Raw genomic sequence first — 27,654 nt, 5'->3', positions numbered from 1 at the left:
GAGGCACTCGAGGTGCGTTTATGTGAGTGTGCAGAACGAGCGTCACATGACTGTATGTCCTTGCTGGAGCGTTATGACTTGAATAGCTCCGTTTTTTTCTTCTTAGTTTGCAGTCAGTGAAACGTCGAACTTTATTTTTCGCTACACAGCTAATAGTGCCGAAGTTGTGCTGTGGCATATCGCGTAATTTAGCAGCCAGGATAAACTTTATAATATGCAACTGATGCGGTGTACAATATAAATTTACCAATAACTGGCATAACAGACAAAGAGCATGATGAAATGTGGTATAGTTCTCTCCCAAGCGCATTGACAATTGACAAGAGACGGTGCGACGTGCTGGGCAAAATGCGAAACGAATATTATGACGTTGATGTTCGAGGCACACCATCTTTATTATACTATCGCAGAACATTTCGTCGTATGCGATGAATCACACGCAAAAGCAACAGATAACTGCCACGCGTGTGCAGTAAATATCTACAAACACTTACAAACCCGGAATAATTATTTAGGAACGCTGTATCACATACATGACCGACATATTACCACAGTGAATTCAACACAGCGTCACAAACGGGATACATTCACAATTTCCTACAGGAAGTTCGGACGCAGGCATAACAACAGCAAACACAGGTTCCCAACGTGAAGCGCTTTCGGCAAGTCACAGCGAAATTGCGCGTTCGTAATCAGTCACCATAGTGAATCCGTCATTTGAGCGAAGCTAGTAAAGTTCTGGCAGTTACAAAAATACATATCTGCGGTACTTAAATTTTTGTTTGTTGTAACAATATTCATTTTCATTTTAAGTGTGTAATGTGGTTTTTGGACCTCTGCTGCGTTAAAATGTCCGCAGCAATGTCTCCTGGTGTTATTGTCGGATCTCAAAAATCGGTTGAAGGGACTCTTGCTCTCTACTTCGAGGCTGCCATAAGTGCACGGACAATTTTTCAACTGACAGAGCCTCACTGCACTCAGAACAGCAAATTGATTTCTATCTACTAGCCATGTGCGACGAAGATGTCGCAATAATGTGCTCAGCATGGACTTCTAATGAGGCTACTGTTGGACGTCAAGACAAGGACTTTCTATTTTTAAAGAGAAATTTTCTGCAAGGTATATCTGTTTTGAGCGGTTGTTGGCATCAGCCCATACAAAAGACTTGCCACATAAAGAAATAGGGACTTTGAAGTTTCAACCCGGTGACTCCTTTAACAGCGAATGAAAGAAGAGCAGCAGTACACAATAGCGTTGCAAGACACCCATTTTGAGTACCTCCTTCTAGACTTATGTACGTAGGTGTTCGAGGGCAGCTTTTCACTTCACAGTAGTGTTAAAATCTCCGTGTTGTAATCGCGAAAGGCAACTTCATTTCGAGTATGGTGATAATCGCTTCTTAAGAGGAGAAAAATATTAAATTTACCGAGGAAATGAAAGAGTCAGCAAAGCTCTAGTTCTGAAAGTAAACACCACTATCACTTCGACCCCACAGACGGTATTCCTTCGTTGCACCACTGCACCCGTACATTTCAGGCCGTGTGCTCGGCAAAATGTAGGGTCCTGTGGGCAGGCGTCAGGGCTTTCTGGCCAGCGGGCTTCCCCATGGTATCGGTCAGTGGCGACTGGTTCCTTTCTTCCAGATCCGTTCTGAACTCGATGCGAAACTTGATGCGGCCACGCAGGCTGCTGAAGTTGTGGCTCGAGCGGGCCGTCGCGGATAGGGGGCTTCGCGTAATTGGCGCGTCCGGTAGCAGGGTGCACCAACAACTGAGACATTGGCGGAAGTACTGGTTGAACCTGGAGGCAGCAGGCAAAGATACAGGTTGGGAACAAGTAGGACAATGATGAAAAACAGCATAGGACTACTGCCTCGTTATACATACCATCTAACATGCACGTTGTTTGTGTAATAATCGCAACGTGACCATATCAGTAGCGTCATGTGAAACTGCATAGCGCCTACTGGAAAATTTTCGCACAAGGGTGCAGTAAAGCTGAGGAAAAGCTGTGGAGAGAGTAGCTGCTCTCTACTATATACATACAACAGTCCTTTACCGAAACACAGGAAACTATGAAAACTATGGATTAGCGCTTTCCTTGGAAGGTATTGGAGAGACGGAAGTCCAAATAGAAGGTGTGGAAAATAAAGCTTAATTTTTTGTTCTTGCGATAATGAAGAAATGTGGTGCAAAAGCCAATTTTGTAAGAATAAGTGCGAGAAACATATGCCAACATTTCGACATCGTATTATTGTATTTGTAAGGTACGGTATTGTAAGTGTAAAGAAGTATACTAGAATACACCACGCTTAAAACGACCACCCCTATTGCATAAATACAGTTATTTTATTTGTTCGTACAATATGACGACTGCGTTATTTAACAAGCCATTACTCATTTGACCACATGATCCTAAAAAAAGGACCTGGACCACATACTACAATGTTGTGATGACTGGCTGATGTCCCTAAACCTTCTAAATGGAAACTCGTTTCCTTCACTCGTCGTCAAAATCCACTTCATTTCGGTTGTAACATAGCTATCGTCCCTGTTTCATCAGCAACTACTTACAAATGCCTTGAAGTTACATTATCTAACAATATGTCGTGGAAGACACTTCATCAGCTGACAGATTTTTTGGTTTCTTAAAACGTCTTTTACGTAATTGTCCGATACACATAAAACTACACGCTGATAAATAATTTGTCAAGGCTAAGTTAAATTACGTATCTCCAATCTGGAACCCACCTCAATAGAGTCTCAGAAATATTGCAGAATCCGTTCAAAATTGTGCTGCTAGATTCACTCATGCTTCGTAATCATATTGACAGGTTTACTTCTTTATCTTGTCATGGTGACCGCTTTTCACCACCTAATAAATGTTATCGCACAGCGCAGGACACGCCTGCACGTAACGGAAGTTTATTGAATGTTATCGATAGTTGTATCCGCTGTCTGTTGCGATCGAACCATGTGTAATCTCATTTCATGTATGCGCGACGCGAAGTGTAGGATTTTTTTGAAGACACGCGGGTACCAGAGATTACTATGGAACTGCTGGAACCTTCAATGGCTCTTGTATAAAAGTCCGCGCACTTGAGCCGCTGAGTCGATTTTCGACAAATGACCGACTGGGTTCGCTGCTGTCGCTGTTTTTGAGTGTAACCTGTTCAGAGGGCACGAATGTTTATATGAATGAGAAAAGATTTGCGGGTCTTATGAAGTCCAAGAGGGATCGATAATGTGGTTCTTGCGTCCACGCAATGTAATCGCTAGTATTATGTGGCGAAGGTCCCGCTGCTGCGAGGTGCCGGAGACTGGTCGGTTTCAATACAGGGCAAACCCACAGCAGGTGCTGGATGTTGGCTTTCGCATTTTCCGACTTGCTGACTGGACACCCAGGACGAGGATATAAGAGGCGAATGTGCGGCTTCTTCCGAGCCACGGCCAGCATGAGGGCCACCCCAACCCGGATCCGAAGCGCAACTTCCTCTGCATGAGTAAGACCGCGGGTTAGGTTTACCGCACACAGAGGTACGAGAGCACATGTGCGGCGCCGGAGGTGCTCTTATCTTGTTAAAAGGATGGTGGCACTATATAGGTGAAAACGCTGAGGCGGTGACGATATATCATGGAATTATATCGTGACGATACATCGTGGTGGATATCTCGTGGAATTCCGTGGGAATGGTGCGCTCAAGCATGCGTTGGCTAAAGAAAACATCGTTCTCCAAGCGCTTTATGGTAGCCTTCGTTTCAAGGATGCGTGCTTGTAAAAGGAGCTTGTAAAAGGAATTCCACGAGATTTTACTCTACTCTAACGGAGCAGCTACGGCGACTCGACAGAAAAAAGAAAGGTGCCAGGAAAAGAAGTTTTCGTCTCTGCTGGACAAAAGTCCGGCCCCGGACAACCAAGCTGGTGTTTGCAACTTGTCGTCGTACGACCTTTATACCGCAGAGCTTCATCTACTAAACCGCGGCCTGAATTTCAACATTGGTACCGCGCCAAGTATGCGGAAAATGGCTTGTGCAGTTTAGGAGGCAGTACGCCAAGTCGAGCCGTCTCTGCAAAATGAAGCACGTACCCGCGCTGTTGGGGCTCTTTCAAAGCTTCGTAATGCTAGGACCTCAAGTATCAGCCACCTCGATAAAGTAGCCTTAAAGAGACTGCAAAGTAACAAAGCCATTGTCATCTTGCCTGCGGACAAGGGGAACGCCGCGGTTTTCATGAATCGGGATGACTACGTTTCAAAGATGACGGAACATCTCCAGGGCCTGACCACGTATTCAAAAGTCAACCGGGACCCCACAAAAAAGACCGAGTCAGAACTTCAGAAGCTACTGACTGACGTTTTCAAGTTTGTGCCTCCCGAAAAGAAGCATCTGTATAACCAGCTGCTGTGCCACAACGGCTCAGCTCCAGCAATATACGGCCTGCCTAAGGTTCACAAACCTAATGTCCCGCTGCGGCCTATAGTAGACTACACTCGCTCTCCATTGCACCGTCTCTCTGCCTATCTTCATGGTGTGCTCCGACACCTCGTTGGACGAACGCCGACATACGTAAAGGACTCCGCTGATTTTGTCGACAAGGTGAGGAACGTGACTTTAGGGAGTGAAGACGTGATGGTTTCCTTTGACGTCAAGTATATGTTCACACGCATACCTGTGGATTATGCTGTTGACTGCTGCCGAACAGCATTACAAAACGACACATCTCTGCCTTTGCGCACCCCATTCGAAGTCGACGACGTGTGCCGCCTCTTGGATTTTTGTTTACGCAACACATATTTTTCATTTAATGGTTCATTCTTCAGGCAGGTCTTTGGAACGGCAATGGGAGCATCGATGTCAGTGTCATGTGCCAACATTGCTTTGGAAGCCCTCGAAGACGGAGCTCTCACGACGTTTCAGCCCACCCCAAAATTGTTCCTGCGGTATGTCGACGACTGTTTTTCTATTATCCGCCGCGAAGACGTCGTACCTTTTCTGCAGCACCTGAACTCTTTCCAAACCACAATAGAATTCACCGTTGAAGAAGAAGTTAATGGTCGCTTGGCCTTCCTTGACGTTGAAGTCATGCGCACTGCATCCAGCCTTTCCACGAGTGTTTACCGAAAGCCTACACACACAGGGAAATATCTCCACTTTGATTCGGCCCACCCCCTTGGACAAAAACGATCTGTTGCCTCCACATTGTTCACCCGTGCTTTCCGATTATGCTCGACTACTGACGCACGCAGAGCTGAGTTGAAGAGAGTGACGCAGGATATGCTCAGCAGTGGCTACCCTGGCCAGATTATAAAGACTGAAGAAAAGCATGCAGCTGAATCCCCTGTAAGGCCGATGACAACAAGAAAACGGGCGTCTCTCCCCTATGCACGAGGCGTAAGCGAGTCATTATCAAGAATTTTCAAAGATTATGATGTACAAATCTGCCACGTCCCTTCAAGCAAGCTAAAACAACAACTCGTCCGAGTGAAAGACCGCCTCGAAAAAGAAAAATTCGCGGGCGTCATCTACAAAATTCCTTGCCAGGACTGCCATGCGTGCTACGTAGGCGAGACGGGGAACTTTAAAAGAAGGCTACAACAGCATCGCAATGATATAGCCAAAGGACACACGGTCTCCAGCGCCCTGGCAGAGCACCATGAAAAGACGGGACACAGTATTAACTGGAATTCGGCGTCTATCATCGATAGAGAGAAAAAATTATCATCCCGATTGCTCCTTGAATCATTCTGCATACAGTCTACTACTAACACGATAAACCGGACACGGGGACCCCTCCCTGAGTTGTACGCAAGCGCATTACGTCTTCCGAGCCATATATAATAAAGATCACCACGCATTCGCTCATTGTGAACAAGGCACCCGTATTGGGCGCCGAAACGTCAATCCGTGTTTTGTAATTTTTTCAGTTGGCGAGTGTACGTTTATTCAGCCATGTTATTTCCTCGCCAGACGAGTTTTCGTCAAACCCTAGACTTCATTGTGGGCACATGTGACACCTGTCAGCGGGTGGGCAAACCAGGGGACAAATCGAGGGCGCCGTTGAAGTTGGTACCTATCAATACGGAGCCTTTTAGACGGCTCGTTATTGATACAGTGGGACCTCTGCCGGTAACAACCACGGGATACAGACACATTTTGACTGTGATCTGCCCAGCGACAAAGTTCCCTGAAGCAGTGCCGCTTAAAGAAATCAGCTCAGTTGAGATAGTCAATGCACTACTGTCCATATTTGCGCGAGTTGGTTTTCCTGCGGAAATCCAATCAGATCAGGGCATATTGATTACTAGCGCTTTGATGACGACTTTTCTCGAAAGGTGTGGGGTAAAGCTGTTACACAGCTCAGTGTACCAACCACAGTCGAATTCCGTTGAGAAGCTCTACTCCGTCATGAAGCGCGTGTTGAGAGCATTGTGTTTTGAACAACAAACTGACTGGGAGCTGTGTCTACCTGGGGTGATGTTTGCATTAAGGACCGCGCCGCATGCGGCTACGGGGTTTTCGCCAGCTGAGCTGGTGTACGGTCGCTCGCTGCGGTCTCCGCTTCGCATGCTTCGAGAATCGTGGGAAGGCAAGGGCGACGACCCAGTCATGGTGGAGTACGCTCTTAGGCTCCTCGAACGCTTAAGAAGGGCACAGGAGTTGTCAGGTGAAGCAATGGCAAAGGCCCAGCAGAGAGAGAAATAAACTTTATTGTGAGACCAGGCTTCTTGAGCCCAAAGGTGGGTGGCCTCCTCAGTCCAGGTAGCCATGGCTCGGTGCCGCCGCCCGAGCCCTGTTCACCAACCGCAGCTGGCTGTCAGGGTCTTGCGTCACCAGCAGAGCCTCCGACTGGTCTTCCAATTCTTCTTCTGAATCCGCCTCTTTCTGCATGTTATCGCCTGGTGGCGATGATGATGGTGGTGCTTCTCGATTATTCCTGCATCCAAGCACCATATGGCGCAAGGTGTTGGGCATGTCCGGCGGGCAGAACTTGCAGTCTCGCCCGTAGATGCCCGGGTACATGGCGTGCAGCAGTGTTCCGTGTGGGTAGGTTCCAGCCTGTAGTCTTCTCCAGGTTACCGCTTGGTCCCTACTCATTGTCTTATGCGCGAGCGGGTAGCAACGCCTCTGCTTCCTGTAGTGCGCCAAGATATCCGAGTCCTTCTTGGATATGCGTTCATCATCCTCGTCACAGTCGTTGGTACGTGTTCTCTGCGCGTCGGAGATGGCTCGGCATGCATGATCTCGAGCCGCGGCGTGCGCCGCCTGAATCCCCTGTAAGGCCGATGACAAGAAAACGGGCGTCTCTCCCCTATAGAGAGACGTGTCCGGTGTCCAGAGGATTTGTGCTGCTTTTATCTTGGTGTTGTTCAAGACCTGAAGTGCTGCCTTTCCAATCCTTCCATTCATATACCTTCTGCATGCTTCTTGCGAGTCCGTCACCATGGTAACCATGGCCTTCTTGCACGTTGCGATGGCCAGCGCTATGCCCACCTCTTCCGCAGTGCTCGCGTCCTTGGCACGTATGGATGTGGCTGTAAGATGTTCGCCCTTCTCGTCGACCAGGCTGATTGCGAATCGTTCCTTGGTACTGCACGCAGCTGCATCCGTATATCTAACGTTTTCTTCTTTGCTGTTGGTGCGTTCGAGTATGCGCTCGAACACCTGTATTATCGCCTGTCTCCTTTCCTTGTCGTACTCGGGATGCATGTTTCTGGGAATGGTACTTATGTGTAGCTTGTCTCTGATGTCGTGTGGGATACGCTGAGGTAGGTGCCTTTCATCCTCGACTTAGTAGCCCAGATCTTGCAGCAGGGCTCTTCCCGTCTTTGTCAGCTTCAGTCTCTCCAGTTGGTTGACGTTGTGCGCCTCCACGAGCTCTTCCCACGTGTTGTGGACTCCCATTTTGATTAATTTCGCTGTGGACGTGGAGGGGGACAGACCCAAGGCAATTTTGTATGATTTTCTGATGAGGGCATTTACTTTGCCTCGTTGACTGTTCTTCATGTCAACGTATGGGGTCCCGTACGTGACGATGCTCGTGAGCAGCGCTTGTATCATTTTCGTGCAGTCTTCTTCCTTGAGTCCGTGGCTTTTGCTCGTCACTCTTTTGATAAGGTGGGTTATTTGTTGCACTGTTCTCTGAATTTTTTCCAACTCTGCTCCCCCGGCCCCGTCCTTTTCAATCAGGAGCAGCAGGGCCAAGGTTTATTATGATCAGACAGCCAGGGCGCGTCGTTTTGAGGTGGGCGATGAGGTCATGATATTGCGCACATCGCTAAAAAACAAACTCGACGTGCAGTGGGAGGGCCCAGCACGGATTGTTCAAAAACTGTCGGACGTTAACTACGTGGTGAGTCTGCCAGGAAAACGGAAAGCACAGCAAGTTTACCCCTGTAATCTGCTCAAACCCTATAGACAACGGGAAGCAGTGGTGTGTAGGATGGTAAACGTTCCCGAAGATCTTCCGGTCGAGCTTCCGGGACTAGGCTCAGTGACGAACAGGGAATACACTGATCAAGTCATTAGTGACTTAATCAGTAAAGCACCGCTGTCGCCTGAGCAGAAAACCAAACTACACCAGCTCTCACAAGAGTTTCAAGGTCAGTTCTCTGAGAGGCCTGGTAGGACTTCTGTCCTTACTCATGATATAGAACTTAGCTCCCCAGAGCCAGTACGATCCAAGTCGTACCGGGTGTCACCCCGCCAGCACGATATTATGGAGGCTGAGGTAAAGAAATTGCTACAGCTCGGTGTTATTGAGGCGGGTGAGAGTGATTAAACCTCCCCTCCACTTTGACCGGGCAAGGAACCTCGTCCTTGCGTCGACTACCGCAGGCTTAATTCCATCACTAAGGATCAAATTTATCCGACCCCTAACATCGAGGAGCGCCTTGAGAAAGTTAGCAGCGCTCAGTTTATTTCCACCCTAGATCTTGTCAGGGGTTACTGGCAGGTTCCACTTACAGAAGAGGCTAGTAGGTATGCGGCGTTCATTTCACCAACGGGAACATTCCGTCCTAAAGTGTTGAGTTTTGGTTTGAAGAACGCGCCATACTGTTTTTCAAGCCTCATGGATAAAGTGTTGCGGGGACAGCAAGAATTCGCTTTACCATATTTAGACGACATAGCGATATCCTCCACATCCTGGTCTGAGCATATGGCACACTTGCGGGCAGTGCTAACCCGCCTGCGCGAAGCGGGCTTGACAGTCAAGGCTCCCAAGTGCCAGTTAGCACAGGCCGAGGTTGTCTACCTCGGTCACGTGATTGGTCGGGGCCGTCGCCGCCCCTCTGAAATAAAGGTGGCCGCTGTGCGAGACTTCCCGCAACCGCGCACGAAGACCGATATTCGGTCGTTCTTAGGTGTCGCCGGCTACTATCAGCGGTACATCCCCAGGTACTCTGATTTCGCGGCTCCCCTGACGGATGCTCTAAGAAAAACAGAGCCCCAAACAGTCGTCTGGGACGAGACAAAGGAAAGAGCTTTTAGCGCCTTAAAGAGCGCCCTAACAAGCCAGCCTGTGCTATGATCGCCCGACTGCACAAAAGGGTTCGTTGTTCAGTGCGATGCTAGTGAGCGAGGCATGGGCGTTGTACTGTGCCAATGGAAAATGGAGAAGTGGAACACCCCGTCCTGTATGCTAGTCGTAAGCTGACCAGTCGTGAGCAGGCGTACAGCGCCACCGAGAAAGAGTGTGCGTGTCTCGTGTGGGCCGTTCAGAAATTGTCATGCTACCCAGCCGGCTCGAGGTTTATCATTGAGACGGATCACTGCCCTCTCCAATGGCTGCAGAGCATCTCTCCCAAAAATGGCCGCCTCCTGCGCTGGAGCCTCGCTTTGCAACAATATTCCTTTGAGCTGCGTTACAAAAAAGGGAGTCTCAACGGTAATGCCGATGGCTTAAGTCGAGGCCCCTAACGTAGGAATCAGCCCCAAAGTTGTTTGTTACTGATGTTTTTCTTCCTGAGGCAGGATTTTTAACATAGTGCTTTTGTGTAGTGTTTCAAAGTGATGTCATGCTTTCTAGTGCAATTTTCCAATTTGTGGACGCGTTCTGAGTGCTGCTAGACTACTATAAGGAACTAGGCAGTAGTATAAAAGGGGAAAGAGCCTGGCATGGCTTATTGAGGGTTGTATCGTGCTTGCTGACTGAGCGGTTGAGTTTCGGCGTAGTTCTAACGCTTGCTGGGAACAAGAACAAAAATGGCAACTCTCCCGATGTCACTTTGCAGTGTCCTGTGTGAACCTGAACGTGAGAACGAGGCCTTCTCTGTGCCCTGCGCTCAAGAAACTCCGAAGGACGACCGACTTCGGTTATGAGCATCATCGATCGACATCCCTCCGGACAGCGGATGCAGTCCCCTGACCATCGGCATCTCCTTCTCCCGGTGGGGCGGTCTGTTACGTTTCGCCTACGACGCGTGGTATAGCCGGCGCGGATGCAACGGACGCCGGGGCTTCGTTCAAAGCGGCGGACATGTTGGCCCGTTCAGCGCTGCCGCAATGCCTCCCCGCCAAGTGCGTCCAGGCATGTTTGAATGCCACGTGTCTTCGTGTGTGCGTGTGTGTGTGTGCATGTTGGTGCCCATGCTTGTCAAAGCTCAGCAGCCGGGGAGAGGAGCTCCCCAAGTGTGAAGCGAGGAGGTCTGACCGGCGCCGGCCCGGCGGATGAGTAGCTACACTCGTCTCAAGGTGTCTCTCAGCGTGTCCGTGCCCCGTCACGTGCGCCTCTGACTAGGCGTTTCTTCTTGCCGTCGACTCCAAGAGTATAAAAGCAGCTGCCCCCGGACGCCAAGAGAGAGGCTCCGATTTCTTCTGTCGAGGAACGTGCTCTCCCGTCTCTCCATTTCGGTCGACCTTACCGCCCGCTCCTTTGCGATGCAAGAATAAACAAGTTGTTCTGTTAGCAGTCGACTCATGCTTTGCCAGGACCTTCGGATGCTTCCAGTTGTGCCCCTGGCCGCCAGGCCAACGCTACCCTTGGGGCTTGCGACCCATTTGCAACACGCTGCAAGCAACTCAGGCATGGTGAAAGAGCTTGCAATCTCCTCGGAGTCTGCTGTGGATGGTAAATTGTCGATATGTGCCGGAATGCCCGCCAAGGAAGCACCATTGGTTGTTTGAGCCAACACGTCGTACTGGGGGAAAATTTCCGGGCTAGTTCTCAGGCCAAATCATCCGGCGACAAGCCTCTGCGAAGCGGGCTGTGTCCGCCGCGTCTGGACGGCGGCAACCGTGTTCTAGGTACGGAACGTTCGCCAGAGAGAAGCATTCTGTGTCTTGGATGAAAACCACTCCCACCAAGTATGTCAGTGCCACCGCGAGAGGTCGCGTTCATATCTTCGGGCTTTAGCTGTACGGAAATTCTGTCTTGTACGTGCTCCTGCAAAAGTGGGGTCTCGGGATGCTGTCAGCTTAGCTTGCCTGCGAACAGCCCACAAGTTGAGCAGGCCGATATCCGGTGCCGGTCGACTGGCGTCTACCCAGCTGATCGTTGTAGCTTAATTGAGCGCGATATGTATGCGGTCAACAAGTAGAGATGACGTGTCCACAGAGCTATCTTGGAGAATGGAGCGAAGGGTGTCCCAATTGACTACATTGCACTTGCGGTGCGATCGGCAGGCCTGCGTCGGATGAAGGCCGATGATGATAGGGTGGTGATCGCTACCCCAGCAGTCGGGCTCCAGGTGCCAAGTGGGAGTGCCGGGACCCGACCACCAAGTAGAATCCGGTGCGTATGTTGTACGTCGAGCTTGAGGCACAGCCCGCATTGCTGAATCGGGATGGTTCAGTAGTACAAACAACGCATCCACGAAGGCGCCCCACACACGCCTACCTCGGGAGCTAGAAGTGGGGTATCCCCAATCTGGGTATGGGGCGTTGAAATCACCACCAACTAAAATAGGACACGCTCGGTATTGTCGACGGATATTCAGTAACTAGCCCAGATTAATGCGTGAAGAAGAGCCACCGGCTGGTCTTACGTAGTGTGACACTACCCCAAGAGTTGCCTTCGGTAACTTTCCAGCTACTGCCCTCCTGATGTGAGTTACGCCAGTTTTTCAATAGAAAGGCATACCTGAGGATAGCGCGTATCAACATACACTGCCGCCATCCCTGGAGGAGCAGCTTTGTGCACGCGACGGTCACTCATCGAAAGAGACACGTATCCACTGAAGCCCGGAATGGCAGGCAAGGCGTTGGTCTTCTGTAGAAATAGGGCGCACACCTGCAGCTTGTTCATAGGAAGACGAGATTAAAGCTCCCCCACTTTCGCGGACCCCACTTTCGTGGAGAGTGCAGCGGTGGCGTAGACGTAGAGCATCAGCCTCGCGTGCAAGAGGACCGTGGTTTGAATCCCGGTGCCGCGCAATTTTCCACTGGATTAAAAAAAATCCGCGTGTTGAAAAAATTGCATAAACAGGCCTGTAGTACGGCCTGATCTCGGTGACCAGAACCGGTAACGCACTCCCTCACCAGAGCAGGATTGACCACTCTGGTGCAGTACTTCGCCACAACCTCCTATATGAATACAACAATTAAACCCCGGCCCTCAGTCACCTGCAGCTGTGAAGCAACTGACCACGGCGGTGGTCAGACCTGTGGTGCAGGAGAGGATGCTAAGAATCCGTGAATCCGGACAGGCCGCCATTGGAATCTTATCCTGGCAACATTTAACGCTAGGACGTTATCTAGTGAGGCGAGTCTAGCAGTGCTATTGGAAGAATTAGAGGGCCGTAAATGGGATATAATAGGGCTCAGCGAAGTTAAGGGCTAAAAAGCGGGCACGTCCTGTTCTACCGGGGCTTAGCGGAGAGACGAGAGCTAGGAGTCGGATTCCTGATTAATAAGAATATAGTTGGTAACATACAGGAATTCCATAGCGTTAACGAGAGGGTGGCAGGTCTTGTTGTGAAACTTATTAAGAGGTACAAATTGAAGGTCGTAGAGGTCTACGCTCGTACATCCAGTCATGATGACCAGGAAGTCGAAAGCTATGAAGACGTGAAAACGGCGATGGGTAAAGTCAAAACAACATACACTATACTGATGGGTGACTTCAATGCCAAGGTAGGCAAGAAACAGGCTGAAGACAAGTGAGTGGGGGAATATCGCATAGGCACTACGAATAGCAGGGAAGAGATATTAGTAGACTTTGCAGAAAAGAATAATATGCGGATAATGAATACCTTCTTCCGCAAGAGGGATAGCCGAAAGTGGACATGGAGTAGCCGGAATGGTGAGACTAGAAATGAAGTAGACTTTATACTTTGTGCTAACCCTGGCATCATACAAAATGTGGACGTGCTCGGCAAGGTGCGCTGCAGTGACCATAGAATGGTAAGAACTCTAATTAGCCTAGACTTGAGGAGGGAACGGAAGAAACTGGTAGAAAAAAAACGTTCAATGAGTTAGCGCTAAGAGGGGGAAATAGAGGAATTCCGGATGAAGCTACAGAACAGGTATTCGGCTTTAAATCAGGAAGAGGACCTTAGTTTTTAAACAATGAACGACAATCTTATGGGCATCATTAGGGATGTGCAATAGAAGTCGGTGGTAACTGCGTTAGAGAGGATACCATTAAGCTATCGCAGTAGAGGAAAGATCTGATCAAGAAACGGCAATGTACGAAAGCCTCTAACTTTACAGCTAGAATTGAACTGGCACAACATTCGAAGTTTATTAACAAGCGTAAGACAGCTGACATAAGGAACTATAATATGGATAGAATTGAACGTGCTGTTAGGAACGGAGAAAGCCTAAAAGCACTGAAGAAGAAACTGGGAATTGGCAATAATCATATTTATGCGTTAAGAGACAAAGCCGGAAGTATCATTACTAATATGGATGGGATAGTTCAAGCGGCTGAGGAGTTCTATACAGATTCATACAGTACTAGTGGCAGGCACGAGAATAATGGGAGAGAGAATAATCTAGAGGAATTTGAACTCCCACAAGTAACGCCGGAAGAAGTAAAGAAAGCCTTGGGAGCATTGCAAAGGGGTAAGGGAGCTGGAGAGGATCAGGTAACAGCAGATTAGTTGAAGGATGGTGGGCAGATCGTTCTAGAAAAACTGGCCACCCTGTATACGCAATGCCTCATGACCTCGAGCGTACCGCAATCTTGGAAGAATGCTAGCATAATCCTAATCAGAAGAAAGGGGACGCCAAAGACTTGAAAATTTATAGACCGGTCAGCTTACTGTCCGTTGCCTACAAAATATTTACTAAGGTAATCGCAAATAGAGTCAGGGACACCTTAGACTTCTGTCAACCAAAGGACCTGGCAGGATTCCATAAAGGCTACTCTACAATAGACCATATCCACACTATCAATCAGGTGATAGAGAATTGTGCGGAACATAAACAACCCTTATATGTAGCTTTCATAGATTACGAGAAAGCGTTTGATTCAGTCGAAACCTCAGCCGTCATGGAGGCATTATGGAATCAGGGTGTAGATGAGACGTATGTAAAAATACCGAAAGACATCTATAGCGGGTCCACAGCCACCGCAGTCCTCCATAAAGAAAGCAACGAAATCCCAATAAGGAAAGGCGTCAGGCCGGGAAGTGCGATCTCTCCAATGCTATTCACAGCGTGTTTACAGGAGGTATTCAGAGATCTGGATTGGGAAGAATTGGGGATAAGAGTTAATAAAGAATACCTTAGGAACTTGCGATTCGCTGATGATATTGCCTTGCTTAGTAACTCAAGGGACTAATTGTAATCATGCTCACTGACGTAGAGATGCAAAGCAGTAGAGTGGACCTAAAAATTATTCTGCAGAAAACTAAAGTATAGTTAAACAGTCTCGGAAGGGAACAACACTTTACAATAGGTAGCGAGGTACTGGAAGTGGTAAGGGAATACATCTACTTAGGGCAGGTAGTGAACGCGGATCCGGATCATGAAACAGAACTAATCAGAAAAATAAGAATGGGCTGGGGTGCGTTTGGCAGGCATTCTCAGATCATGAACAGCAGGTTGCCATTATCCCTCAAGAGAAAAGTGTATAACAGCTGTGTTTTACCAGTACTCACGTACGGGGCAGAAACCTGGAGGCTTATGAAAACAGTTCTACGCAAATTGAGCACGACGCAACGAGCTATGGGAAGAAGAATGATGGGTGTAACGTTAAAAGATAAGAGAAGAGCAGATTGGGTGAGGGAGCAAGCGCGAGGTAATGACATCTTAGTTGAAATCAAGAAAAAGAAATGGGCATGGGCACGACATGTAATGAGGAGGGAAGATAATCGATGGTCATTAAGGGTTACGGACTGGATTCCAAGAGAAGGGAAGCGTAGTAGGGGGCGGCAGAAAGTTAGGTGGGTGGATGAGATTAAGAAGATTGCAGGGACGACATGGCCACAATTAGTACATGACCGGCGTAGTTGGGGATATTTAGGAGAGGCCTTTGCCCTGCTGTGGGCATAACCAGGCTGATGATGATGATGATGATGATGATGATGATGACTTTCGTGGATAGACCTCTACAGTTACACTGCAGCACACCACAAACACTTGTGCTCGCGATTTTGATTACGAGTCCAGGCGTTGTAAAATCGCAGATGTCAGGTTGGATAACTGGCTGACCATGAGCCGCAGAAAGGATGTTGTAGAGTTATCCGGCAATGGAGCAGAAGACCTGGTAGAATCTGCGAACGATAGATCAGGTCGTGGCAGAGACGATGATGCAGCGGAATCGATATTTGTAGTGGTGTGAGATTCCTTTGCACGTCGGTGACGCGCGAGTAGTTCACAGTATTGTCGGAGCTTGGAAAGCTCCGGTAAAAGGAGGGAAATTTGATTGTTTAACTGCTGTCATACCATCACGCGGATGTTCCGGTTCGCTCTGGTTCTGTGTAACCAGCGGTCGACGGTGGTCTTTGGGAATTTTGTCAGTGTAAGTCTGTTGGGAATGGCGTGCAGGCGGATCGGGATCGGAAATCTCTGGCCAGTCGTCACCATCCCACTGGAGCGCCGCAAACCTGTTAGATGTCGGCACTTGTGCGGGAGCATGCTGAGGCGATTGATTGCTTATGAATCCCGTGACGAACCTTCTGAGTGGCCTTTGGTTTGTGGTACAAGTTGCAGAAGTGACGTCGTGGACGTCGGTCTTGCAGAGTTCACATTGCTAAGACACTGTGCCAGCTAGTACAGCTTCATCTGGTGCTGTAAACGTAGAGAATTAGCGCATGTGGCCAGGTTGTAAACAATTGTAACAATAGACGACACTGGGTTTATATGGCGGAGGTCGTAGAATGCAGCCATAGTAGTGCAGGCGGACTGAATGAGTTCGTGGGCCCCGCAAGGTGGCGATGCAAGAGCGCCCCTTTACAATGTAACGGGCTTGAGTGACACGAAGAGTAGGACAGTAGAGCTCACGCTGGAGAGGAGTCTGGTCATTACTAACGTCAACGTTGTAAACGACACAACACTGTAAGTCCGAGCCCTCTACCAGGCACACCTGGACCGGCGCGGTGACTGAAAAGACGCTGAAGCGTTCGAAAACGCTCTACAGCAGCCAATGTCGGGAGCCACGAAGCGATGGTATTTGACTTCTTTCTGGCCGTGAAGCCGCGGAAGCCTGTTGTGCCAAAACAAGCGTCTAGATTCGTGTGAATAATCCTGTTCGGGCTCGCCGTGAGGCTTGTGGGGGCCAGAGCTTTATTGGTCGCTTTATAGCAAACCAAGCCCGGTGTCGACACAACTGGCTAGTCAGTCGTTAGACAGGAGCGCTTGCCTTGGGAGCCGCTGTTGGCCGAAGATGAATCTGGTGCAAATTGTTCCGAAGGACGCTTCTGAAAACCACGGGGGTGGGGGGGGGGGCGACGGCACAGATGATAGCGCAGAAGACAAGCACATAGGGGTACTCGGTTCGTCATGCACAACAATTGGAGCCCCATTCCCAATCGGTGACTGAGAAGCCATCGCCAGGCTCCGCCCTGAGGGCAGATCACTCACGGTCTGATGTGCATTTTGGGAATGCGGCGAGCGGGCTGTAGCCGAAGGACTTGGAGCAGGAACCAGGAGCTTGGATTCAGGATCAGCTGTCAATTGTGTGGCCGGTAATGCCGTCGTGACAATCGGCGCCAGCGAATCTACCGCCGCCAGAGCGTCACAGGAGGGCGTCCCGGTGCACAATTCAGCTGCAGAGCCGATGGAGTGACACTGGCTGAATGCCAGGAAACCAGACTGCGCGTGAGCGTCCGGAGCGTCCTCGGATGGCTTGACGTCTAATCTATTGAAGTAGGGAGCGTACTTAAGCGGATGGCGAGATTTTTCACAGGCGCTATGGGCAGCCACCTTAGCAGGGACACTTCGTCGTCTTCTGTTTGTTTTTGCGTCTGCTTTCTTGACCGTCACTAGTACGTGACAATGTGAAATCAGTGCTGCATCCCTCAAAGCCGAGTGCAACTTATCACCTTTCTCTTGTCAACAACGCGTTGCAAGCCTCTCTCTATTGCGCAAGTCCTTTCACTCGGTATTTCATCGCGCTCTTTTCATTATCTTTCCACTTCACATATCTCATCGCACTTGTCATGCGCTACAAGTTTCTCGCCCACGCGCCCTTGCTAAAATATTTTCTGCTTTGTTTTTTCACAGAGGATCAAGAATAGAACGGCCGTTCTCCCTACAAAGGGGGCGCAACACTACTGCAGGAATGGCGCACTCACCCTTGTTAATGTTCCAGGTGGTCGTGCTGACGATTGTGCCCGTGGCTGCGTGCTCGGCAGCTTCAATGACTGCTGTTGTATGTACTGCGGATGCGTGAAGTTGGCCTCCCCCGGATATATTCGACTATTGGACGCCACCAGTGCTTTTTGGCTGGGCTTCCCACGTTTGTTGACAACCTGGATCTACGTCTACTGCTTCCGCTATGAATCTCGGCATCAGTCTGCATAAGAATAACTCAGCAAGCACTTCACTAGGGAACAACCCCGCTTCAGGAATACAGCGATGTTGTGACAAATCCAGGATCTTCTACCCAAGAAATTTTGACTACTGTTTTAGAACATCGTTCTGAAGACGGTGTTTAACATTCGACTTCCCCTGCTACGCGGCCTGCCAATTGGAATCTGGTTAACAGATATTTGGAAATGACAGATGTGGAACAAAATACTCGAGCGTATGAAAGAACATTGTCATCAATCACTGATTGTTCCGCCGGTGCTCACTCAAAAGCTAAGTCAGCGCAGTACTGTACAAGAAGAAACCATACTAAAGAAGGCAGTTCCGGCTGCGGCATTTTCTAAACAATAGGGTCGCTGAAAGTGCTTCAGTGGAAATGTGGGGCTTCATATTGCGCTTCAGTAGATTTAACTTGTCTAACTACTCATGTTTGTCATGTCTGGCATCCAAGAACTGGGCGGCGTAGACGTAGCGTCGAAAGAACGTTTATTCCTGCTACTTGGCAGGCAGCCAACAGGTTACATACTGCGCGCGGTGGGCCCGTGCGAGCGGTCTTTTAAAGCCAGCACGGGCTACCCGATAAGAGATAGCCGGGCAGAGAGCATGCGCAGACAGCACGCGATAACACGCGTGCTTGGTTTCGCGCGCACACAACATCTCCTTCCTCCTAATGAGCACAAAGTCCTTTTGCCACATTATACAATGCAACTAATGCTATGGCTGATATCTGTCAGGAGGTCGCCGGTCCCTCTGTGGATAGCGTCGCTCCCCTGGAGGGTCGGTCGTTGCCGCAGGGGCCGCAGCTGGAAATGGCTCGTTGGCGCTCTCAGGATCCCTGAAATCTGGAATAAAATCTTCCGTGATGCTCTGCTTTGAGCTGTCGATGCTGAGCAGTAGCTGGTCTTGATGACGACGCCAAATGAGCACCCCATGATTCGTTCTAACGCGAACCTTGTATGAAACGGGGCCAGACTGCTGAATGATAGTGCCAGGGACCCATTTCTCAGGACCTCTGTAATTCCTCACGAGGACCTCATCATTGATGTTGAAAAGTCGCTCACGTGCCTTGCGTCGCACCATATCGGAGAGCTGTTGCTGAGCCACTCTTCCCCCGACAGAAGGCTTGACTGCGTCGAGTCTCGTGCGCAGTCGTCTACCTATGAAAAGGTTTGCTGGAGTTTCTCTTGTAGTCGCATGCGGCGTGTTGCGGTACGTCACCAGGAACGTCTGTAAGGTTGCCTGCAAGGAGTCTTGGGGTCGTCCTTTCCGCAACGCAGATTTCATTGTCTGTACAAATCTCTCCGCAAGGCCATTCGTGCTTGGATGGTACGCTGCACTCACGATATGACGACCACCGAAGCCTTTGACGAAGCTCTTGAATTCTTCGGAAACGAACTGTGGTCCGTTGTCGGTCACGATGGTCTCGGGTACGCCAAAACGCGAGAACAGGTCTTGGAGACACTGAATTGTGTGGTACGCCGTAGTCCTCTGCATGACATAAACTTCCGGCCATTTTGAGTGTGCGTCCACAGCAACAAGGAACATTTTGTCTTTCATGGGTCCAGCAAAATCCAAGTGAACTCTTTGCCACGGCGAAGTCGGCCATGACCATGGATGAAGCGGAGCCGGTGCTGGTTCGTTCCGTTGCTGTTGACACTCTTCACATTTCTTCACGTGTTGCTCTAGGTCCGCGTCGATACCAGGCCACCAGACGTAGCTCCTCGCGAGTTCTTTGCATCTTACGATACCGGGATGACCCTGATGAAGTTCCTCAAGCAAGAAGGCTCGGTGTTTTGAAGGCACAACTACTCTCATGCCGTACATTAAACACCCTTGATGAACTGTGAGCTCCAAACGCTTGTCGAAGAAATGTTTCAACTCCTTCTCAGCGACCTGCGACGGCCAGCCAGCACTTGTGAAGTTCAGTACCTTGCTTAGTAATGGATCACGCCTCGTTTCACGAGCGATGTCTTGGCCTGTGACAGGCAGCGTTTCCAAACGAAGCGAATAAAAAATTTCGCTTTCTTCTTCTGATTGCTTTTCGCTGCTGTCGAGCGGCAAGCGCGATAAACAGTCTGCTTCCGCATTATCGGAAGATTTCTTGAATTCAAGAGCATAGTTGTAGGCTGACAGCGTCAGCGCCCAACGCTGCATGCGGGCAGCTGCCATCGCGGGAATGCCTGTTTTCGGGCCGAGAATTGTTTGCAGTGGTTTATGGTCAGTCACAAGCGTGAAGAACCTACCGTAGACGTAGAAGTGAAACTTCTTTACGCCGAATACGAGGGCAAGGGCTTCTTTCTCGATCTGACTGTAGTTCTTTTCGGCACTTGACAAGGTGCGGGATGCGTAGGCAACCGGTCGAACTGATCCATTTATCATTTTCTGCGAAAGAACTGCGCCTATACCGTACTGAGATGCGTCGCAGGCAAGTTGAAGCGGTCGCTTCGGATCATAATGGGCAAGAACTGGAGGGGAAGCCATAGCTGCTTTTATCTCCGTGAAAGCAAGCTGGCATGACGCATCCCACGTCCACTCCGTTGTTTGCTTTAGCAGCCTGTACAACGGCTGTGCCAAAGTCGAGAGACGCTGAACAAACTTGCCGTAATAATTGACCATCCCAAGGAATGACTGCAGTTGCTGCTTGTCTTTTGGAGCAGGCGCATTTAGTAGTGCCAGTACCTTTTCAGGCGATGCGCAAACACCCTCGGCGTTGATGACGTGGCCCAGATAACGGAGCTCTCGTTGAAAGAACGAGCACTTATCGCGCCGGATGCGCACACCGCGTTCCTGCAATCTTGACAAGACGGCTTCCAAGTTACGGAAGTGCTCTCGCTTGGTCTTGCCTGTGACCAGGATGTCGTCAAGGTAGCAACTGACTCCTTCCAACCCTTTCAGCATGTTGTCCATAATTCTTTGAAATATGCTTGGGGCGGACGAAATGCCGAAAGCCAGACGGTTCATAGTATACAAGCCCTTATGCGTGTTTATCGTCAGTAGTTTCCGGGAGCCTTCCGCCATAACTACCTGCTGGTAGGCCCTACTCAGGTCAATCTTCGAAAATTCCTCCCCTCCTGCAAGCGCTGCGAGAAGGTCATCTATCCGAGGTAGCGGGTAGCGGTCTACTTCTAGACAGGGATTGACGGTGGTTTTATAATCGCCACACAGTCGGAGGCTTCCATCCCTCTTCACTACCGGTACCAAGGGCGTTGCGTATTCGCTTGTAGCAACAGGCGTTATGATGCCAAGCTTCTCCATTTTCACAAGTTCCGCTTCTACTGCACGTTGCAGAGCAAAGGGAACGCTTCTTGCCTTTACAAACTTCGGCTGTGACCCTTCGCGAAGGACAAGCTCGGCCTGCTCTTCCGTGATGGTACCTAGCTCATCCTTGAAAAGTTCGGAATGGCTTTCTAGCATGGCTTCCAGCTTTTCTTGCCAGTGCTTTGATATTTCTCGAGAGAGACCAAGGTGATTAAAAAAAACTAGGTTCTTCCAATCCAAACGAATATCTTGCAACCATTCTCTGCCGAGGAGTGCCGGTCCTGTAGAGTCCACGACGTACAGGGGAAGCTCCACGCACTGGTCGTTGTGGCGCACGACGACTTTCGCCAGACCCTTCGGTTTTACTATGGCCCCAGTATACGTGCGCAGCTTTAACGATGCTGGCTGAAGTCGCTTACGTGGAAACAACCTCTGGAATTCGCGCCATGATATGACGGATACGGCTGCGCCGGTGTCAAGCTCCATCGTCAGTAGGACACCGTCAACGTTCACGGGTACAGTAAATGGGTCTGCGTTGAATGATTTAAGTGAGACAGACGACTCGTTTCGGACGGACGTGAGCATCTTCACACGTTTCCGGAGCTTTGCCTCCCTAGCTTTCTTTCCTTTCCTGCAGGCGCGTTGAATATGCCCTTTTCGGTTACAATTGTAACATGTATCGCCGATATGAGGGCATGCTTCGCTAGAGTGATTGGGTGACCCGCAACGGTAGCAGCTTGCCGACATCACAGACTGCTTTTCGCCTCGAACCTTATTCACTTCGTACGCCGGGGATGCGCTGTTATGCGTGAACGCCGCGCTAATCGTTGCAGTTTCCATGGCAAGAGCTCTATCTACGGCCTTTTGGAAGGTTAGCTTTTTGTCTTCCGTGAACAACACACGCTGAATGTCCTCGCGGAGCAGGCCGCAAACGAAACAGTCCCGGAGCGCTTCATCCAAGAAACTTCCAAATTCGCAACTCTGCACCAGCCTTCGAAGTTCCGCGACAAATTCGGTAATGGACTCACCGCTTCGCTGTGACCGCTTGTAAAATTTAGCACGCTCTGCGATGACAGACGACTGCGGTGCCAGGTGATCGCTCAGGAGTTTCAGGAGACTGTCAAACTCTCGTGACGACGGTGCGTCCGGTGCCGTCAGCGACTTGAGCAGCGCGTAGGTCTTCGCGCCGATGAGACTCAGGAACGCAGGAACCTTCTTTGCTACTGGAACATCGTTGACCAAAAGACAGGCTTTCAACCTTTCCTCGTACGAGCGCCAGTCACTCGTGGTCTCGTCGAAAGGTTCAATGTGGCCGATGTGACTCATGACTCACTTGGAAGTTTCGGCTGCCGTGATGCCAGTTTCAGGAATGGCACCGCAGGGAAATCTTCGTGGCGGGAAGCTTTTACACAGAGGCCAGGTTCTTCACACTGCGAATTCCGTACGGCGGTCATCCCATCCTCGTCGCCAATATGTCATGTCTGGCATCCAAGAACTGGGCGGCGTAGACGTAGCGTCGAAAGAACGTTTATTCCTGCTACTTGGCAGGCAGCCAACAGGTTACATACTGCGCGCGGTGGGCCCGTGCGAGCGGTCTTTTAAAGCCAGCACGGGCTACCCGATAAGAGATAGCCGGGCAGAGAGCATGCGCAGACAGCACGCGATAACACGCGTGCTTGGTTTCGCGCGCACACAACAATGTTAACCCTGAGTTAATAAATTTACAAGAAATTGATAAGGTTCCGCAAAACGTTTTCAGATCAAATATTACAGATGATTTCGTCTAGACCGTTCTACAAGAGGGTGCGGATTTACTACAACTATTTCGTCTCACATAAGCAATAAGGTCAAAGTTTCAGTTCAACTTTCTGCCGGTGAGCGTGAAATCTTAGAAATACGCCTGAATCTCGCTGGATGTAGCCCCTTTACTATAGTAAATGCAATTATTAATTTTGGCGTACAAGATACGCGCACACCAGATAGGGTCCTTAGTTCTTTTGGCCGGGTCATCCTACTGTCCGGTGTCTTCAACTCTCACCATGTGTTATAGGGGTTAAAAAGAGATTTGTGTGGCACCAGATTATGGAACTGGACTATGAACAGTGGTTTAACGTGTGTAAACTCAGGATCTATTACGATTACACGGGGTAAATCCTACTGTGAAATACATCTTACATAATTTGGCCCGAGTGTCTCCATACCTTCTTGGTCGACTGTTGAGTATGCGAGAAGCAGTCACCAGCTTCCAGGAAATTTTAATTTAGCACGCCCTGTTATGTTGACGAGCGATCAGGCGCGAACTTTCATTAGTTACAATATTTTCAGAAAATGCTTGCGAAAACTCTTTCATCGCTGTCTGACGCGTGCAGTGAGCAAAAAACTACGATGATCTGTTCTGCTTTGGAAGCTGCTCACGAAAAGTCTGAATTTGAGATTCGTCGAATTAACCGAAATTCATACCGCCTTTCATGGAATGAAGAATGCGCTCGTGATTATAGAAAGAGCACAGCCCCTTGGAAAAAAAAATATTACATAAGCGGAGTCCCAAATATTGGAGCGATTAAACGTTTTTTGAGCCATCTTTAAACATAGTTTCAAAAGTCAAAGACGAATACGATCGCAAGTATTTTGACTTCCTGCCTAACAGTAAAAATAAAGGTGCTTTGTTCAGTTTTCCCCGCAGTAGGAAAGTTGTTACGCGTCCAATTAATGTGAACTCCACAGTCATAGGTAATAACGAATTGAAACAGTCCCTAGAAGATATCACGAATGGATTAGAAATTAGATTTAGCCCAGTTTTGTAAATTGCTCCAGCTTATGATTGGCATCGGATGATTTTATAGAAATTATCATGTTAGAATAGGCTGAAATAGTGGAGCGACTGCAGACTGCAAGATTCAGCCCACGACGCGGATGAGGTAATCTCTGCCACGACCAAAGTTTATGTAAGGAAGCTCCCGATTACCCTTTAACTATAATATATCACTCAATTAGATTTTCGTGGATTCCGTCTGCAGGAAAAATTGCTGAAGTAGTCACACTTCTTAAAAATTATGCGGAAGGATATACAATAGGTAACATTATACCAATCGTGCCAACCTCAAATTTGGCGAAATAATTTGAAAGAGTATTATATGCCCGTATGCTTAAATTTGTAGACACCATAGACTTGCTTCATTCCGGCCAATTTGAATTCCGACCATCATATTCAATCTCACTTGCTCACTTGGACTTAGAAAGTAGAATAAAATTAGCACGGCGCCGAAGAGAGATAGGGGCTATTGCGACACCACACATCTACAATGCCTACGACAGTGTAAAATATGTAATTTTATTGGATTAATTACGAAGTCTAGATTTGCCAAATTACCTTGTAAACAGTATATGTGAATACTTAAATGACAGGATATGCTATGGCTCTCTAGGTGGATGTCATTCGAGCATATATAATCAATCACGAGGTATTCATCAAGGAGCTGTCACCTGTCCAATAATATTTCACGTTCTGAGGAGTTCTATTCCTCGTCATCCAGATATACAAACTTTTCTGTACGCAGACGATACTGCTTTCTATGCACCAGGCAGTGATATTACCTGCCTATATTATGGACTACAGAACTATATCCCCGCCATAGAAAGTTGGTTAAACAAGATTCGCCTTTCATTTAACGTGAGAAAATGCCCGATATTGGTTTCCCCTTTAACAATCGCGTTTATATATCGCTATCTTACAGTCTGGAGACAATACTTTAAGTGGAGTCAGCGAAGTACTTAGGTGCAGTCTATGACGGCTCCCTCAGCTGGCTTGGCCATATTAACCATATAGTTAAAAATGGAGTAAGAGCAGTTGGCATGCTATGCAAGCTATGCAACAGTTGGTCGGGGATGCGGAGAGACCCACTACTAATAATTTATAAAATGTATGTGGGGCCCGTTTTAGAATTTGTATGTGTGCTCTATTTAGGTGCGCCAGCGTATAAATTACGCCCCCTTTTTCTGGCTGGGTGGAGAGACCTGCGATTATGCTGCGGATTACCAGAAATTTATGGCTACTAACGTCTTATATCAAGAAGCCAGGTTGACGTCAATATTGTGCAGATTTCCGTTGCTGATGGTGCAGGCATTCCCAAATTTGCACGAGTCCCCTATTAGAACATTCGAAATATTCATTTTCCATCCTGCATTATTTCTCGGACTACACTGGCCCCAGCTGCATACACCACAGGTGGTTTTATACAAACATTTATTAACACCTAAATCTACGTATTTGGGAGCTGCCACCTTTTTGAGATGTGCGATAGAGTCTACAAATCATCTATGATGACATGTACCCTAATAATCCGAAATTTGTCCCAGTATATGTTACATGGACTATTGCAAGAAATTTGTCTCCGTATATATTAAATGGACTATTGCAAGATCATTTATTGAGTTAGGTATATATATGGTTTCATCAACATCAACGGCAGTGATAATAACGCATTCTTTATCTTTATGTACATCGCTTATAACAAGTAGTGGTACTGGACTTTTACGTACACTTCATTTTTCTAGTGCCTGACGTCGTACATTTAGATCACGTTAAGTGCCTGGTCACAGGGTATTATACAAGATGGCTGGTTGACACTCTCGCGAGAGCGGCTCTCAATGACCCTTTACTCTCATTACTTCCGGCATCATCTTGCCTAACTACTTCTAGATACAGGGGATATTCATTTGCTCTAGACATTTCTAATCCAGCGATAGCAAATTTTCAGAATATGAACTGCTATAGGCTAGGCACCAAGATGGCGTTGAGAAATTCCGGTTATGCTGTCGAACACCATTATTAAACGTTTCTTATCACAGGATTGGTCTGGCAGCCACCTCTCTGCCCATTCTATGCAGTAGATAAAACCATGGATAACTTTTTTCATTCTGCCGCCGTTTTTCCACTTTAAGTAAAAATATTTTAAAACCAACGTTCACGCAACTTGCTTTAAATGTCTTCATTTTAAATAACCTTACTCTAGGAGCCTCCTCTCTTGGTAACTACCATAGACATCTCTGCTGAGCCGTGGAGGAATTCATAGTTGTTTGAAGACATCTTTCTTAAGTTCATCAAACGTAATTTTTTATCCGTTTCCACATGACACTTTTAGCAGTTTTTGTACTACTGACATCTTCCTAATACTATCCAAATCTTGGCCAATTCCCCGTGGTGGGTACGCGCCATCCAAGAAGGAAATCCACTCCAATTTATTAGGGAAGCCCCGAAGTTCAAGACCAAGGGCCCATTTGCAAATTGACTCAGCATGTGTTTTGTTTAGGTAGTTTGTATGGAAGATAATGGCATTATTCGAAAGTAACCTCCTGAATTTAAGTTGTGTCTAACAGTTTTTTTACTTTCCCTCCAAGTGCAGTGCACTTTGGATACCATGCCGTCACAGGTTCAGTCAAAATTGCCTCTGTTTCCGTTTGCCTACTTACCAAGAACTTTCCGGAAACCTTTTGGAAGCTATGCGCAGACCAAAGAAACCTTTATTCTGTTCAGAATCAAGAAAGGGGCTCACAGATGGAATAGCGCACTTTGGTATAAAGGTTATAAACAGGGATAAGGTGCCTCAAAAAGGCTGGCCAACATTTCGATAGGAGGATCTATCTTTGTCGAAGGCGGCCTCGCCACCATCGGTATGTTAGCTTTAAAGGGTTAGTAGAGTGACGTCACGTGCGGTTGTTGTCGGTGGCGGCTGGTTGTCAAGGTAGAGGCTTCAAAGAGAATGAGTGCTGTCGCCTAACGTCGGTCAGCGTGGTTCCTAAGACGAGGGGACAAGAACCGGAGAGTGGGGAGGTGTGGTGAAAAAAGAAAAAAAGGAGAAAAAAAGGGAAAAAAACACCAAGAAGGCAAAGAAGAACAAGAATGTAAAAGAAGGGCATGGGAGGGTGTTGGAGAAGCGAGAGGTTAGGGTGCATTCATGGATACCGTTGGCGGCAGGTTTTTGCGGCTTTAGAAGAGCCGGTCAGGCGGTCAGTGCGCGAGTAAGAAAAATGTCCCAAAAAGACATGAGTTGAAAGAATGACTTTAGTAGCGTAGCAGCAATGCGTGGGGTAATTTTGAAATAGTTAAGGTGGTGACAAGGAGTCTTGGGTGCAATGAATAGGACATCTGGAAAACAGCGGCATGGTCTTTCAGGAGACATTAGGCCCAGTATCTCAACGTAGGTGTCGTTACGGCGGTATACAGAGATGGCGAGAGCCTGTGTGGCTGAGGCGCCGAAAACGGTATCATGGCGTCTGGGACTTTGAAATGTGTTGGTGAGTGTTTCAAAACAATATAAAAGAAACAGCCGAAAAATGGGGGAACCGAAAATGGAATAACGAATTAGAGGGTGACATCAGTAGAGGGGGGCGGGGGCAGTTGTACATGAGAAAAAAGGCTGTACAGTAGATATAATCGTAAAAAGATGAGAGTATAATAAGTTGAGTAGTAAGCAGGAAAGAA

General features: G+C 48.4%; 1 protein-coding gene across 1 annotated transcript in view; it reads right to left on the bottom strand.

The window, feature by feature from the left end:
* Positions 1–278: 278 nt before the first annotated feature.
* LOC139052513 (tachykinin-like peptides receptor 86C) overlaps positions 279–27,654 on the bottom strand; it is a 331,385-nt gene continuing 304,009 nt past the window's right edge. The window contains exon 5 of the mRNA XM_070529630.1: positions 279–1,800. Coding sequence (XP_070385731.1) covers positions 1,533–1,800 — 268 coding nt within the window. The 3' untranslated portion in view covers positions 279–1,532. The remainder of the gene's footprint in view (positions 1,801–27,654) is intronic.

This window comes from Dermacentor albipictus, unplaced genomic scaffold, assembly GCF_038994185.2.
Source record: "Dermacentor albipictus isolate Rhodes 1998 colony unplaced genomic scaffold, USDA_Dalb.pri_finalv2 scaffold_26, whole genome shotgun sequence".
Lineage (NCBI taxonomy): Eukaryota > Metazoa > Arthropoda > Arachnida > Ixodida > Ixodidae > Dermacentor > Dermacentor albipictus.
The sequence above is the reverse complement of the archived record's forward strand: the minus strand, read 5'-3'. Positions and strand labels throughout refer to the sequence as shown.